At 38.8% G+C, this 17710-nt stretch overlaps 1 protein-coding gene across 2 annotated transcripts in view; it reads left to right on the top strand.

Annotated features, from left to right (window-relative positions):
* The window catches only part of XDH (xanthine dehydrogenase), a 195238-nt gene that overhangs the window by 141489 nt on the left and 36039 nt on the right, over nt 1-17710 (top strand). For both annotated transcript variants that reach the window (XM_073628291.1, XM_073628292.1), the window contains exons 20-28: nt 3101-3197; nt 4021-4145; nt 4998-5131; nt 6423-6510; nt 10968-11054; nt 11425-11616; nt 11806-11951; nt 13022-13103; nt 16208-16303. In XM_073628291.1, coding sequence (XP_073484392.1) covers nt 3101-3197; nt 4021-4145; nt 4998-5131; nt 6423-6510; nt 10968-11054; nt 11425-11616; nt 11806-11951; nt 13022-13103; nt 16208-16303 — 1047 coding nt within the window. The remainder of the gene's footprint in view (nt 1-3100; nt 3198-4020; nt 4146-4997; nt 5132-6422; nt 6511-10967; nt 11055-11424; nt 11617-11805; nt 11952-13021; nt 13104-16207; nt 16304-17710) is intronic.

Genomic DNA, 17710 nt, shown 5'->3' with positions numbered 1-17710 from the left:
TGCACAACATGGGCCACTGGAAGGGCTGGACGGTGTTGAAAAATCTAAAGTAAAACGATATAATAGACATAAAATCATCTGTTTGGACATCATGTATCTATGCATGCCCGACGTTTTTCATTGGGGTATACCGACTCTTATGTGGCGAATGCAATGGTGATCTATAAAGAAACATAACCATATGGTATAATATTGTAATATTAAAGTCCCGCCGACCAAACTTTCTCTCCCGTTATTTATTGTTTAGGACTTTGTCATGTTCAAAAATCTCATATCAAAAAATTGTCAAATTCATACATATATATACAAGAAGTTTGTAAACACCTGGCCATCACACCTCTTTGGAATTTCCATTCCAAAACCGTGGGATTTCAAATGGACTTGGTCCTCCTTTGCGACTATAACAGCCTCCACTCTTCTGGAAAGGCTTTCCACAAAATTGTGGAGTGTGTATGTGAGCATTTGAGAGGTCAGGTACTGATGCTGGATGAGGAAACCTGAATCACAAGAGATAGTCCAATTCATCCCAAAGGTGTTCAGTAGGGTGGAGGTCGGGACTCTGTACAGGTCTCTCAAGTTCTGTACTATACACTCTAATGCCCCGTACACACGGTCGGACTTTGTTCGGACATTCCGACAATAAAATCCTAGGATTTTTTCCGACGGATGTTGGCTCAAACTTGTCTTGCATACACACGGTCACACAAAGTTGTCGGAAAATCCGATCGTTCTAAACGCGGTGACGTAAAACACGTACGTCGGGACTATAAACGGGGCAGTGGCCAATAGCTTTCATCTCTTTATTTATTCTGAGCATGCGTGGCACTTTGTCCGTCGGATTTGTGTACACACGATCGGAATTTATGACAACGGATTTTGTTGTCGGAAAATTTTATATCCTGCTCTCAAACTTTGTGTGTCGGAAAATCCAATGGAAAATGTGTGATGAAGCCTACACACGGTCGGAATTTCCGACAACAAGGTCCTATCACACATTTTCCATCGGAAAATCCGACCGTGTGTACGGGGCAATATACTGTACCTGTGTTTTATGGAGCTGGCTTTGTACACAAAGGCACAGTCATGATGGAACAAAAAAGGATCTTTCCCAAATTCTAGCCTCGAGGTTTGAAGCACACCGTTGTCTAAAATGTCTATGCGCATTGTAACATTACCAGTAAACTTTTCACTGGAAAACTAAACTTAAAAATTTGGAGAGGTGCCCACATACTTTTGGCCAAACAGTAGGTGTGTTGTTCAGGTGTCCACAAACTGTTGAACATAAAGTTTATATAATAAAAAATCTAGATGCTAATGGTGAAACCATTTGAGCCACATGCGACCCTTTTAACCTCCCTAGCGGTAATGTAGTTTTATACACTGTTCTTTCTGCCTGGAAACTTGAGAATGTCCATAGCAACCAAAAAGTGTCCCTTTACGTCAAAAGCAGTGTTAGACCAGCTAGAAAACACCGATAATATATTAAAATCACTTGCAGAATTGAGCGATAGCGATTCGTGGGGAAATTCGTTATCAAACATTGAAAGTAATGACAGCTACAATTCTGCAACTGAGCAAACTTCAGTGTTTTTGTTTTGATTACATTATTGAATACATTTTATTATTATTATATTATTATTTGTTATAATTATTTATAGTTATTTATTATATTATAATTTATGATTTCGTGTTTCAAGCTTTATCATACCCAGGATGTCTACTAGACTCTTGTTTGGACAGATTTAAAGAGGAAGTAAAGCTTCTGGGAAAAAAAAAAATACACCCTGCAAGACAAAGGTATAATGAGCTAGTATGCATAGCATACTAGCTCATTATGAATTACCTGAGATCGAACCCTTCCTCGTTCGCCTCCTCCGACGCCGCCATCTATCCCGTAGTGACTTCCGGGTATCGCGGCTCCGGTGTTGTGACTGGCCGGAGCCGCAATGACATCACTCCCGCGCATGCGCGCTGGTACCGCCACTAACAGCATGATCGCCGTTAGAAATGGCATGCTCAGTGCGCCTGCGCCCAATGTCTACGGCGCATGCGCCGTAGACATCGGTGCCGCTAATTCTGCAAATATTTCCTAAACCTTTTAGGTTTGGGAGATATCTCTTGCACCTACAGGTAAGCCTTAATCTAGGCTTACCAGTAGGTTAAAGTGGTTGTAATGGGTTTACAACCACTTTAAGTGAGTTATTCCTAAGAATTACAGGCCTACAATATAAAACACCAAATTTCCATTTTTGATGCTTTGAGCATCAAAAATCTGACATAATAATACTGCCAGGGAGGTTAAGGATGGCTTCGTCTATTACTAAGGAGAGTATTCCTACATGTATACTCTGCAACATGGAGCCTTATGAATTACAATATGAACTTGAATAACACAAGAAAAGTATGCAGTTATTGTTGAATGCTATTGAGTCCCTATTGATTTGTGAATTATTTAAAAAAATAATTATACACATTTTGATGTGTTTTATGGTTTCTTTGCATTATTCTAGATTGTAAGCTCTAACGAGCCAGGCCCTCTGATTCCTCCTTTATTGAAGTGTATTGTAACTGTACTGTCTGCCATTGTAAAGCTGTGCGCAAACTGTTGGCACTATATAAATCCTGTATAATAATTATAATAATTATGAAACGAATGCCCTGTACACATGATCGGATTTTCCGACAACAAAACGTGGATTTTTTTCCAAAGGATGTTGGCTCAAACTTGTCTTGCATACACACGGTCACACAAATGTTGTCGGAAATTCCGAACATCAAGAATGTACCACACGTACGACGGGACTATAAAAAGGAAGTTCAATAGCCAGTGTGGCCCCTTCTGCTTGATTCCGAGCATCATGCGTGGACTTTTGTGCTTCGGACTTGTGTACACACGATCGGACTTTCCTTTGCTGTCAGAAAATTTGAGAACCTGCTCTCAAACATTTGTGTGTGGAAAAACAGCACATGTTCCATGGAGCATACACACGGTCGGACTTTCCGACAACAATCTCACATCGAACATTTCCCATTGGAAATTCCGATCGTGTGTATGCAGCATAAGAACAACCTAAGTCTCTTTTTTTCTATCTAACTTCAGGAAGCTATAGACAAACAATTCTTTTATCCACCTATCAAAAAGATGGAAAATGGGAATATTGAAAAAGGCTTTCAGGAGGCAGATCACATCATTGAAGGTGAGACAAGGAGCAAGCTTTTCTGTGTCTATATTCTGCATGTAAACATGAGTGTTTATGTTTATGTGGTGGTGAAGTTGCCCCCATTCCCCCTTGGGGCTATACCAAGCTCCACTCTTTTAGGAAGGCTTTTCTTCCAGGGTGTGTCTGTATGAATTTGTGACTATTTATCCAAAACAGAATTTGTGAGGTCAGTTACTGATGTTGGAGTAAAAGCTCTGGCTCACAATCGGCATTCCAATTCATAGCAAAGAGATTTATTAGGATTGAGGTCAGGGTTCTATGAAAGGCACTTACGTTTCTCCAAACCCAACTCATCAAACCATGTCATTGTGAAGCTAGCTTTGGGCACAGGGGTATAGTGATGCTGGAACAGAAAAGAGCCTTCCTCAAACTGTGACCACAAGTTTGGAAGCACATAGTTGTCTAAAATGTCTTTGTATGCTGTAACATTAACAGTACACATCACTGCAAACACACAAATCTGACTACACTCATTTGAAGGGGTCTCCTCAAACCTTTGGCCATATAGTAGAAGTGGCTGTGAAAACACATATTGTGAAGGTATGGTTCACCAGGAGGCTGGTCCAGAGCAACGATGTTCAGCAGACACTTAAGTAAGTGCATGTAGACAAAAAGTGGCTGAAGATCTGCCTCTTCTCATTGTTTATCATGCTTTATCAAAGTAATTGTTATCCAGTTAGGATTTACATTTTCTTTAAATGCTCAGAATTTTACTATTTTCTTTAGTGCATTTTTCACATGGGTGTGTTTATTTTTGTACACTTTTAAAATAATTGCTTTCCAATTGGCCTCTTCACAGGGGAGATACATATTGGAGGACAGGAGCACTTCTACCTGGAAACAAACTGCTGCATTGCAGTGCCTAAGGGCGAGGATGGAGAGATGGAGCTCTTTGCCTCTACCCAGAATACGACTGAGACACAGGTACCCATCCTTCATCACAAACATGCCAGCAGGAGATCAAAGGTTTCCACCTTTATTGTTGCAACTCCGCAATATTTCTCATAATTACTTGCTATTTTTGAAGCTGTTTTCCCAGTAGTAAAAAAGGAAATGGCTGTAATCTTTACGTGCTTTTCAGTCACCCATTGTGCCCTGTAAAGATGGAACTGCTCATTGCAAGTCATATGACTTTCACATTTTTACTACAGTTCACTCCAGTGCTGCTGGATTTACTCAGAATGGATCAGACAAGGATTTGCCTTTTTGCCATGCTGCCCTAGGCTCAAGCTTGTGAGGGCCTCATGGTAATGAAAGTAAAAGTGTTTTCTACAAATGCTGAATAAAGCAACTGGTTCATTTAATGCAAGCAACCTTTTTGCATAAAATGCCCTTTCTTTTGCTCTCCCTTTTGAGTGAAAAGAAAATACCTGGTACTTCCATGTTTATTAGCTCCTGTGATTCACACCTTTTCTCACTCAAGACAGCTCTGGTGCTTGGCAATTGCCCATTTAAGTACCACCCCCTTCACGTGAGCCCTGTGATTAGAAGAATAGAATGAGATCCCGGAGGGCCTACTTTAAAGGGAACCTGTTTGGTTTGGTTCACTTTATAGGCTGCCAAGGCCGTAACATAGAAAATACCCATAACCCAGAAGTGGTTAAAGCTGCAGTCTTGAGGGTAGAGATGTATAATTTTCAGGGTCAGCATAACTATTTCAAAGCCACCTACTGGCAAGTGAAGTATTGAACAGACTTCTGGGGTAGAACCATCAACAGGAAAACTGTATCTTCAGTCTGGTAACTTTTTTCAACCTTTTGGTTTTTTTTTTTTTAGGCATTTGCTGCCCATGCTCTGGGGGTGCCATCTAATAGGATTGTGGTCCGTGTTAAAAGGATGGGAGGAGGATTCGGAGGAAAAGAGTCCAGAAGTTCTGTGATCTCTACAGTAGTAGCACTGGCTGCCAACAAGTAAGATCTAAATTATGCTCAAACAGTTTTAACAGATCCATCCTTAGGTTATGATGAACCTCTAAAGAAATAGCAAAAAGGGATCTGACCCGAAGTAGCGAACAGATAAGGTATGCCACATCCCATAATATGGAAAAACGAACAATGGGTTCCCCTGAGGTGGGATTTTAAAGGCATTACCGAGAAAGGTTCATAGTATATAAAAAAAATATTTTATTACACAATACAAAAACATAATACAGAGATACACCAAGTAACATAGTCAAATCAAACATAAAAAATGCATAAAAACAAATGCATCGAGGACAGCATGTGGGGGACAAAGAATAGTCACAATAGACGAACAGTTAAGCATGAGATGAAGTAGGTCTCACTAAACCGACGCGTTTCGAAAAGTCCTTCGTCAAGGTTTGACAAGTGAGATTTATCATCTGTTTAATATTACAAAAGCAAAAAACATAAAGTGGTTAGCATCGCATATACATGTGATATGATATGTCCCCCATACCTCATATGTGAGAATAAACTCACTTACCCAATGCAAGTGTTACAAAGAGATTCAAAGCAAGTAATCAGCTCTACTGTGGTATCCCAGGCCGTGTGCAATTCTAGAAGATCCAATTATAGGTAGATGGAATGCTAAGAGAGATTCATGTGGAGGGCACCATTTCCCTAAATGCTGAGACACGTCACGCCCAAATTAGGGCACAACGTCTGTGCGTGGGCTGGGGTCCACAGGAATCTTCGGACCTAAGACCAAGCAAACAGTATCAAAGTGTTCGTTTAACCTCTAAAGAAATGTGATAGATCCTACTTAATCCATAGCCACTGCTAAAATAAGTGGCCCTGTAACAATTCCCCCCTTTACATTAGTCATGCATATATAAATATATTACACAGTACAAGAGTGCATAATTTACCTCATTGTAGAACCAACATTGTGTCTTAATGTGCATAGGCAAAGTAAAATTTGAGAATTTTTACATATTTTTTTTATAACAAATGGGTTGATTTGTGATATATTTGTAACTGCTTTAATGTACTGGTATTTAAGGAACTTAATGTATTTCCAGTTATTCCTTTGTATGATGTTCTTGTTAACTTTTGAATAGAGAATTTGAAACAGCAGCACGTCTCCTGTGCCCCGACTGTGTTAAAGCACAGAAATATTGTAAAAGAATATTACAGTTAGGGAGTGAAGGGACATAAAGACAGTACTTAGTATAGTCATTGATTTCGTAGTTCCAGGGTTCTGTTCTGCTGGATTAAACAAATCACTTTGTTGATGTAGGACCGGTCGGCCGGTCCGGTGCATGCTGGATAGAGATGAGGACATGCTTATCACCGGCGGGAGACATCCATATCTGGGACGCTACAAGGTACTTTTGTATTTTACAGCCTGGCTTAATGTAAATAATTAGAAATACATTTTTAAAGTGTAATTGTAAGCTAAATAAGGCCTCATACACACTAGGTGTTTGGCCATCTCTCCTAGTTGTCTTTCCTTCTGAAAGCAACATTTTGGCAGAAAAAACACTTGACATTTGTAAACATATTTAGGCGCATCAAGCACATTTGCATTAATTTATTTAATTGGCCAGAATAATATTATATCCTAGCCATTGAAATGAATTAACGTTGAAGCACTAAATGCGCCTAGCGTTACTGCGCGTTTACTCAAGACCTTTTTCTTTTTGGCAAAACACTGTTGCTCCTAGATGTGCTGCCATGAATTTTTTACTGCTTCTAAACGCCCCTGTCTGTAAACACCTCTGTGTGCATGGACACATAGGCTAACATGCAGGGACGTTTAGTGGTGGAAAAAATAAAGCCAGATGCCTCCAACAGCAGTGCTAAAAACGTTCAGTGTGCATGAGGCCTTATACATGATGCAGACTGCCAATAGCATTAATACAGCAGTTTTTGTTTCTCCTGTAACTTGTTTCTCAGTGGATCCGTTATTTTCCACTAACTGTAATAAGCTAAGTAGTCTAGCAAAAGTAGCAGTTACAGTGGGTTCCCTGTCTTAAGCAGGCTATACTCGCAGTTTTTTTTTTGTTCAACTTCAACTCCCCTACTGTGCTATTGTATTCTGACAGTGGGGACCCCCCCACCTCCAACTCGTCAGAATACACAGATCAGCACTGCAGCCAGTGGCTGCAAGCGCTGATGGAATTCTGTTTTTTCAGCAGGACCGCTTGACAGAAGCTGGTCTGCTGCAGCTGATTGGATGAAAGTACATGGTGACCATCATCCTTTAAATTTGGGAGCTAGTGGTCAGTCTATTAAAGAAGACCTCAGAGAAAGGAAATACTGGCAGGATCAAAGGGAATTTATAAAACTTACACGGGCTGCATTTGCAAGACAAAAAATGGGCTATTTACACAACTATAGTATTTAGAAAAAAGGAGGAGAAGGAAGTGGGACTTTAAATAAAGCACGCAGCTCCAAATAATACAATGGTCAATGTTAATTATCATATTTATTAATTCATGTAAATCTGTATGTAACAAGGTACAAAACAGTAATTAATAGTAGTGGTTAATATCCCATTAAAATTCATATACCGTATATACACATAGTCGTATTTTATGATGACACAATACAGTTGCGGATGGTTGTGAATATGTAACCTCCAAACTCTTTAATCCACATCAATAATAATTAGATAAAGTAGTAACATAGTAACAATTACATATGAGATCCTGTAAACACACGATAATTATAAAGAAAGATTGCATATAGGATATTCTAAACACATAATGAATTTAAGCAAGATATCTAATTATCTTGACGCGTTTTGTGGATTTTGTTCCACTCTTCAGGAGCAAGCACGTGGTGTAAATCTGAAATACAATACATACATTTCCATATAAACTGGCATCTGTCAAAGGAAAAAATGCAAAAGATGGGGATGGGAGAGGCACCTTTATTACTTACAAGTCCGCTGTGTATTGAAGGTGTGGTACTGAGAACTGGCAGCCCACCGGGGGCATCATTTACAGGAACTGTGGCGATGTGATCTGCGACCACACCCCAAACCAAAACAACATCCAAAGTGGACAAGTATCCATGAAATTGTGATCCCCATATGGCCAGGGGTATTGTCAAAACCGTCTCTAAAGGGCTTCTGTGAAAGATATTAGATATGTATAAATCCATAGTGTACAGTTTAACCCATTACTCATAATTAGAGCAGGGTAAGTCCAGGTATATTAGTAGTGACCCTAGTGAAACAAAACCCAAATAGAGGAAAGTAAGATGTGTGGAATGGTGAGGTAATAGGTGAAGGAATAAACCACCTAGAAAGCTGGATAAACCAAACAGAAAAAATATTAAAAAAAGCTAATGACAGAATCAATAAACAAAGTAATACATATTAATGGGACATGAAATCCATGATCCACAGTAGTGCATAGTGTCCATAAAAAGGAGAACCAGACAGAGGCACAAGGCCACCTGGGAATATGGGTGCAGCCACAGCACACTCCCAACATCATGCAGTGTGCAGAAAGAGAGGGAGGCGCCATCACCTGAATGGCTAAGCCGCCCGGAAAGTGGCACCAAAACCAGCCTCTCATATTGCCCATAGATGTGTAAAGAATGCCGGCGTTGTGGCATCACATGGTGTTACGCCACATGTCCGTCGCAATGGGAGTAGCGTCGATGTGTAGCGCAAGGGCACCCGCCCACCTCACATCAGATGAAGACGGAGGGGGGGGGGGAAACCCTATAGACAAGGATAGAGGCACATGACTTTATCAGGTCATTGTCTCAGGTAAAGTCCCAAAGCTTTTCTTTTTTAGTGCAACTTTAGTATTTAGGTTTACATACATCACATAAAAGTTATCTTTTTACTAATAAGTGTAATCCTGCTGAACCTAAGAAAAAAACATCCAACTGTCCCATACCAGCTCAGCCCATGTCTGAAGCCCTTTACACAAGGGAGCCAGAGCTGCAAAATCACTCGACCAAACCAGACTGGATTAAAAAATTGGTAGTTTTTATGTTTATATTTTGAAGCAGCATTCAGGGACATAAAAAAATGTCCCAAATTGACATTCAGAGAGGCTCTTACTGTCACATATGTGCACAGACATGCATAAACATGTGTAAATGTGCATACAGCACATATCATTCAAATGACAGAAATAAATTAATATGCTTCTAAATGCCATGCGTCTGTAAACTCATATAAACATGTAATGTAATTACGTACCAAACAAGCATTTTTTTGTGTTGGATTCTTCTGCCAACTCCTGAAAGAAAGATCTAGAGTAGATGGGAATATTTTAATATGCACATGTGCATGAAGGTTTACACTCCATCTTTTGGGAAAGAAAAAGGTCTGCTACTAGAGATGTGCATGATGGAAAAAAATTGTTTTGCTTTGTTTTCGTTCGTTACATTAATAATTTGGTTTCATCATATTCGTTATATTAGAATGATTCGTTTTCAGAACTCCTTTTGTATAATCGGATTAGTTTCGTATATTCATTATTTTCAAATCGAGTCTTTTATTTTCTATTCTGTTTTATTCTATTCTATTATTTTCTATTTTGTGTTATTCTATTATTTTCTATCCTATCCTTTTATATTCTATTCCATTCTATTCTATTCTATTCTATTCAGCAGCCTAAGTAGAAAACATCATATTATTTTACCTTTTTACCTAAATGTGTTTATTGCAATAAAATGTTTCCATTTAAAATTCTTTTTTAAATTCAGGTAATTCTTTTTGTTATAATTTATTGTTTTATTTGTTATAATTTATCTTTTTATTTCATTAAAAAGATAAATTTTTATTTCATTAAAATTCATTATTTTTGTGATTCATAAATTCAGATACATCCGAAACTCTGAATAATAAAAATTTTGTCTGAATTTCGATTTGTAACAAAATGAATTGCACAGGTCTATTTGGCACAGAGCAACACATAGACACACCAAAGGCAGGCAAAGAAAAGAATGTTCACTGATTTTTTTTCAGAATATAGTGCAATTCTAAAGTGATTGCAAATGATCACCTTGTAAAACACCCCATTCAGTTTTATAAATACCTTGTTTCCCTTTTTTTATGAGTGATCACATTTCCTCTGTTCACACATTCAGGTTCCTCGCTGCATAAGAGCTGGGGGGGGGGAGAAACAGCAGTATACTGAACTACTCAGTAGGGGGGGGGGGGAGGCAGGACAAGTGTGATCATTGTTGAAGGATGAGTTCCCAGCACAGCTAGAAAACTGACTATGATGTGTTCTCCTACTTAATGTGGTCAGTTTTAATAGAAAAGCAGAGGAACCGGCAGGAATACCACACACAAAGGTTTACCATGGAAAAAACGGGAATATGTAATGTTAGGTTTATATATTCTTTAAATACTGGCTGAGGACCAGCTATGAGTAGGTAGCTGTTTCCAGGATAAACTGCACGCTCTGCCACCCATGTAGTCATATTCTAGTCTGCAGCATCAGCTGATCATTTGTCCCTTGAAATTAAACCTATCATAAAAGAATTATGGAGGCTGCCATCACTTTTCATTCCTTCTTAAAATGTTAGTTGACTGGCTGTCATATTTATTCATAGGCTTTAAAAGTTTAATCAGTGACCTGGAATTAGTATAGAGATAAGGAAATCTGTCACTTTTTCGCACTCAATAACATGCTTGTTCTGACTCTGTGACTCAGTGTATTGATGTTAGGCCCAGCCAAGCAACAAGCAATTAGAGAAAGTGGCCAACAATGGCAGCTCTAATGCTTCTCTCATGACAGCGACACTTTAAAATTTGGAGCTGAATTCATTGACATGAACAACATCTTCTTTCATCTCACAATTCCAGGTTGGATTCAAGAAAAGTGGACAAGTAACTGCCCTAGAAGTTTCTTACTATCTAAATGCTGGAAACTCTGTGGACCTATCTCATGCAGTAAGCCCATTTGTAATGTATTTTGAGTTAAAAATGACATGTATTCCCTAAATTGGAATAAACCATAGAAGTGTTGAGCTGACCACGTGTTGTTGCAAATGGATTGCATGCTATTCTGGCTTTAGGTTGAACGCTATAGAAATCTTAAAGCGTTGGGTCTTTTAAAGAACACACATTGAGTTGAAGTTTTGATTTGTTTGCAATGCTCATGGTAGTCGGAGACCATGTCATCAAATTGCTTAGCTTTTGGGCCTTTTCTTTATACATGGCAGGAATGAAGCAAAGTTTTGTTCATAATATGATATGGTACTGCTTCCATGTGCTCTGCAGAAATGTAAATTTTAACGACAGGTTCACTTTTCCTCTTTAGGTTCTTGATAGAAGTTTATTCCACATGGACAATGCTTACAAAATTCCAAACATCAGAGGTACTGGATATTTGTGCAAAACCAACTTACCATCAAACACTGCGTTCCGAGGCTTCGGCGGTCCTCAGGCAATGATGGTGGTGGAGGCATGGATGAGTGACATCGCCGAAGTGTGCAAATTGCCACCAGAGCATGTATGTAGAATGAAGCTATTTTATGCTGGTCAGATGGTCATATTAAGGGCTGGACGTTTCCAAAAGAAGAGTTGTGGGTTATTTAAACTGTTATCTAAAGCTACTTGTGTTTTACCATTGTCAAAATGAAATTGTGTTCTCTATTCTCAAGATTTCCATTATCATGACACATGCTGTTTCCATGAGCAGGTCAGGAAGCTGAACATGTACAAGGAGGGGGACCTAACGCATTTCAGTCAGAAGCTGGAGGGATTCAACATTCATCGATGTTGGGACGAGTGTCTGAGAAACAGCTTGTACCAGGAGAGGAAAGTGGCCATTGAAAAGTTTAACAGGTAACAGCACCCATAATATATTCATGACTAGGTGGCAGCAACTTTACTAACTGGAGTTTTGTCACAGAGCTTGGTGGACCTACTTTGTCACGATGATGACAGCCGACTAACAAGCAGGACAGATGTTAGAGCCATATAAGCCCTCAGATGGTTAGAGCAAATGGTAGCAGAGTCAGCAGTCTGATCAGGAGCAGACAAGCTGATCTTAAACAGGATCCAGGTTAAACACACAGGTAGACAAAGCAATGACTCACAGTAGACAGAGACAACAGGGCGATGATCAGAATTAGCACAGATATAATAAGATATATTATAATAAAGCTGTCCAAAAATTTAGCAAGAGCAGTTGAGGGAATGAACAGCCAGACATCAGACAGACCTGAATCCAGGGTATGAGCAGACAGAGTACCTGTTTATCAGGCACAAGCTAAATGTCCAGCAGTCTAATGAAGCTTTCCTGATTAAGGGAAGGTGTGTGCTGCAAAGCTTGTGAAGTGTCAATGCCATAATAATAATAAAATCTGATTTCTGGTGCATTCGCAGAAATTAAATGACAGAGAATTTTCCATTATGGGTCCACACAGGAGATTGGTTGAACAGCTTTCATGCACAATGACAGTGTATGAATGCTTTGATACATTTTATGCTGGAGCACTTAATCATATGGCTTATGAGTGAAATCAAAAGAGTCAGGATGTTTTTTTACACCATTGTTTCAGTGTGTATAAAATCTCTCCTGTAAATCTCCTGTGTGTGAGAGGCAGCTAGAAGCCTGCAAAAGCTCTTTGCTCCTTGAAAGCACTCTGTGGCCCCATGATTGTAGTTTCACATGCTGTAAGGCTGTGGTGTCAGTGGTGCCTTAACAGTGAATGTGAGCCAAGTTCTTTGGCAAGAACAGGACTTTTATTGCTTGTTCTAGGAAATGGCACCAACACCCATCTCACATGTGAGAAGCTTTGTTAAGCGGAGCTGCAGTAAGTTAATTAGAACTGGGTCTGGGTTTTACCTGTGTCACTGTATAGCCAAAAAACCTTTATATATCTGAAATGTGTTTGTGTATTGTCACACAGACAACATCGATGGAAGAAGAGGGGAATCGCTATCATCCCAACCAAGTTTGGCATCAGTTTCACCCTTGTCCTCCTCAACCAGGTTTGTTTTAGCGAAAACAAGAGTTGCTTCTGCTTAGAAGGGGAATTTTGCAAACAACTGGGAATTGGTGCCATGGGGATGCCTCTTAACAAGAAGCAAAGGTGCCTGCATTGAACCGCGGGATGCGGGAGGAGGGATGCTTTAACTCAGGCTTGCAGAAAGGTTGGTGTTAGCATACAGCACTCTCCTTGGGTTCAAGAACTGAAGGCTGTCTCTTTTCAACCAGCCCCTCCTTGCTACAACAATGCTATTTCGTGTAAAGTGATTGTATATCCTTTTCATTTATTTTCTGATATACGTGTTAAAACACATACATACAGTGCCTTGAAAAAGTATTCACACCCCTTGAAATTTTCCACATTTTGTCATATTACAACCAAAAATGTAAATGTATTTTATTGGGATTTTATGTGATAGACCAACACAAAGTGTCACATAATTGTGAAGTGGAAGGAAAATGATAAATATTTTTCAACATTTTTTACAAATAAATATCTGAAAAATGTGGCATGCATTTGTATTCCGGCCCCACCTTTTGCTGCAATTACAGCAGCACATTTTTTGAGGTATGTATCTACCAGTTTTGCACATCTAGAGAGTGAGATTTTTTGCCTAATCTTCTTTTCAAAATAGCTGAAGCTCTGTCAGATTGGATGAAGTGTGTCTGTGAACAGCAATTTTTAAAGTGTTGCCACAGATTCTCAATTGGATTTAGGTCTGGACTTTGACTGGGCTATTCTAAGACATGAATATGCTTTGATATAAACCATTCCATTGTAGCTCTGGCTGTATGTTTAGGGTCAATGTCCTGCTCAAAGTCTCAAGTCTTTTGCAAACTCTTGTTGAAAACAGGTTTTCGTCTAATGCCCTGTACACACGATAGGATTTTCCGATGGAAAATGTGTAATAGGACCATGTTGTCGGAAATTCCGACCGTGTGTAGGCTCCATTACACATTTTCCATAGGAATTTCCGACACACAAAGTTTGAGAGCAGGCTATAAAATTTTCCGACAACAAAATCCGTTGTCGGAAATTCCGATCGTGTGTACACAAATCCGACACACAAAGTGCCATGCATGCTCAGAATAAATTAAGAAACGAAGGCTATTGGCTACTGCCCTGTTTATAGTCCCGATGTACGTGTTTTATATCACAACGTTCAGAACGATCGGATTTTCCGACAACTTTGTGTGACCGTGTGTATGCAAGACAAGTTCAAGCCATCATCCGTCGGAAAAAATCCATGGATTTTGTTGTCGGAATGTCCGATCAATGTCCGACCATGTGTACAGGGCATTAGATTGCCCTGTATTTGGCTCCATCCATTTTCCCATCAACTCTGACCAGCTTCCCTGTCACTCAGCATGATGGTATGTTCAGTATGATGCAGTGTTAGTTTTCCCCCCACACATAGGGTTTTGCTTTTAAACTAAAAAACTTTTAATTGGTCTCATCTGACCAGAACACCTTCTTCCACATGTTTGCTGTTTCCCTCACATGGCTTCTTGCAAACTGCAAACGGGACTTCTTATGGCTTTCTTTCTACAATGGTTTTCTTCTTGCCACTCTTCCATAAAGGACAGATTTGTGGAGTGCACAACTAATAGTTGTCCTGTGGACAGATTCTCCCACCTGAGTTGGAGATCTCTGCAGTTACTATGGGCCTCTTGGCTGCTTCTCTGATTAATGCTCTGCTTGCCCAGCCTGTCAGTTTAGGTGGACAGCCATGTCTTTGAAGGTTTGCAGTTGTGCCATACTCTTTCAGTGTTCGGATGATGGATTGAACAGTGCTCCGTGAGATGTTCAAATCTTGGGATATTTTTTTAAAACCTAACCCTGCTTTAAACTACTCCACAATTGTATCCCTGTCCGGTGTCTTCCTTGGCCTTCATGATGCTGTTGTTCACTAAGGTTCTCTAACAAACCTCTGAGGGCTTCACAGAACAGCTGTATTTATACTGAGAATAAATTACACACAGGTGGACTCTATTTACTAATTAGGTGACTTCTGAAGGCAATTGGTTTCACTATATTTTAGTTAGGGGTATCAGAGTAAAGGGGGCTGATTACAAATGCACGCCAGATATTTTAGATATTTATTTGTAAAAAAAAATTGAAAACCATTTATCATTTTTTTTCAAAATTAACAATTATGTGCCACTTTGTGTTGGTCTATTATATAAAATCCCAATAAAATACATTTATGTTTTTGGTTGTAACATGACAAAATGTGGAAAATTTCAAGGGTTATGAATACTTTTTCAAGGCACTGTAGAACATAGAACAGTTTGAATTAAATAATCAATTAATGTTGTTACTTGGTGTCAATATTTGAAAACAATGTCAGTTCTGGGTATAATTTTTATTTGGTGTAAGCCATAGTTGTTCAATAAAGATTGGATGTAAATGGTGTTGCGCAATTCCTCAGTGACTATATATGCAGTGAAAATTCAAACATCAAAATATGTGATCAGAAATGAAATAATACAAATATTCACACAATCCATAAGCACTCAATGGTGATTCCTATCATTATATATATATATATATATATATATATATATATATATATATGTATATATATATATATATATACTGTCCAATGAACTGATATATGTCACAGTGCTCAGTTTTAAACGGTGCTCAGTTCTTCTTTGATAAAGTCCAAAAAGTCTCCACCAACACCTAAGTGATCACAGAACTCTCACCTCATCGCCACATATAAAAAGCCTTAAGATCAGGTTCCAATAAGGGTCTGGCAGTCCCTCCTCACAGTATCCTTCTCCTTATCACCTCTGTATAGGATAAGAGATCCAGGCTCCTAAGGTCTCTCTAGTGGCCCCAATTCCATATGTGGGAATGGTATAGAAAGTATGCCTCCCATGGCCACATATGAACCAAACAATGCCTATCACCTCAAAGGCCTACACCAGGAAGCACCAAAAAACAGCCCTGCTTTATCATAAACTAATAGTAAAACAATGCCAGGACCACACTGATGAACAAACAAAACCCTAATACTTTCATGTTTAAGAAGTAGCTGAAGTCACTGAGGTACCTCTTGAGACTCTTTCATATGCTCTTGTGTCTTCTGTTCTACAGGCTGGAGCTCTGGTCCATGTGTACATAGATGGGTCGGTTCTGTTGACCCATGGTGGGACAGAGATGGGTCAGGGGCTGCACACCAAGATGATTCAGGTAATACGAATACTTGATGGTACTGTATTTAATTGGTTTAGCAGGGAGGAGGAATGTGATTTACTTCATTAATTATTATAAGTTTATTGGATTTTTAAAATAATTTCTGTGTTGGGAACATTCTACATGGGAGAGCACTGTACCGGGGGTGGGATCTGCACTAGAGGGGAAGCGTTGTACTGGGGGTGAGAGCTGTACTGAGGGGTGAGGGAGCTATACTGGAAGACAGAACTGTATTGGGGGAAGGAGAACGGTACTGGGAGGGAGTTGTACTGGAAGACAGAGCTGTATTGGGGGAAGGAGAACGGTAGTGGGAGGGAGTTGTACTGGAAGACAGAGCTGTATTGGGGGAAGGAGAACGGTAGTGGGAGGGAGTTGTACTGGAAGACAGAGCTGTATTGGGGGAAGGACAGCTGTACTGGGAGGGAGCTGTACTGGAAGACAGAACTGTATTGGGGAAATGAGAGCTCTAGAGAGAGGAGAGCTGTACCTGCTAGGGGAGAACTGTGCCGTAGGAAGAAATCTGTAGTAGTGGGGGGGAGTTGACTTAGGGAAGAAGGTATTTTTTGTTGTTCTGTGTCTCCAGACCTGTGCATTACACTCTCCTAGGCATGTGCATTTCGTTTCGTTCCGAATCGAAATTCGGACGAATTTTTCATTATTCGGAAATTCGGATGCATCCGAATTTCCGAATGACAAAAGTAAAGAATTTAAACGAATCCGAAAAAAAAACGAACGAATTCGAATCGAATTCGAAAACATATTCGAATCGAATTCGAAAACATATTCGAATCGAATTCGAAAACATATTCGAATCGAATTCGAAAACATATTCGAATCGAATTCGAAAACATAATCAAATTAAAAAAAAATAGAAAACGTTTTTCTAAAAAAAACAATAAGGTAGAATATAAAATAATAAAGCAATAGAATATGTATATATATATATATATATTTTTTTTTTATGCTTTTCTTTTCTATTATTTTATATTCTATAATAGTATTTTCAATTCAAATTCAAATTTATTCTATACGAAATTCGAATTTCGGAACATGGCTTCTGAAGTTTGAATTTCGTATAGAATGAATTTGAATAGAAATGATTAGAACAGAAAATAATAGAAAAGTATAGACTATAAAAACAATAGAACAGAATAGAAGAAAATATATATATTATATTTTCTTCTATTCTGTTCTATTGTTTTTCTAGTCTATTCTTTTCTATTATTTTCTATTCTATTCTAATCTTTTACATTCAAACTTGATTTCGGTCTATATGAAATTCGAATTTTGGAAGATGTTATATATATATATATATATATATATATATATAATTTTCTATTCTGTTTCATTGTTTTTCTATGCTATTCTTTTCTATTCTATTCTAAACTTTTCTATTCGAATTTA

Source organism: Aquarana catesbeiana, linkage group LG04 (genome assembly GCF_042186555.1).
Source record: "Aquarana catesbeiana isolate 2022-GZ linkage group LG04, ASM4218655v1, whole genome shotgun sequence".
NCBI lineage: Eukaryota > Metazoa > Chordata > Amphibia > Anura > Ranidae > Aquarana > Aquarana catesbeiana.
The sequence above is the reverse complement of the archived record's forward strand: the minus strand, read 5'-3'. Positions and strand labels throughout refer to the sequence as shown.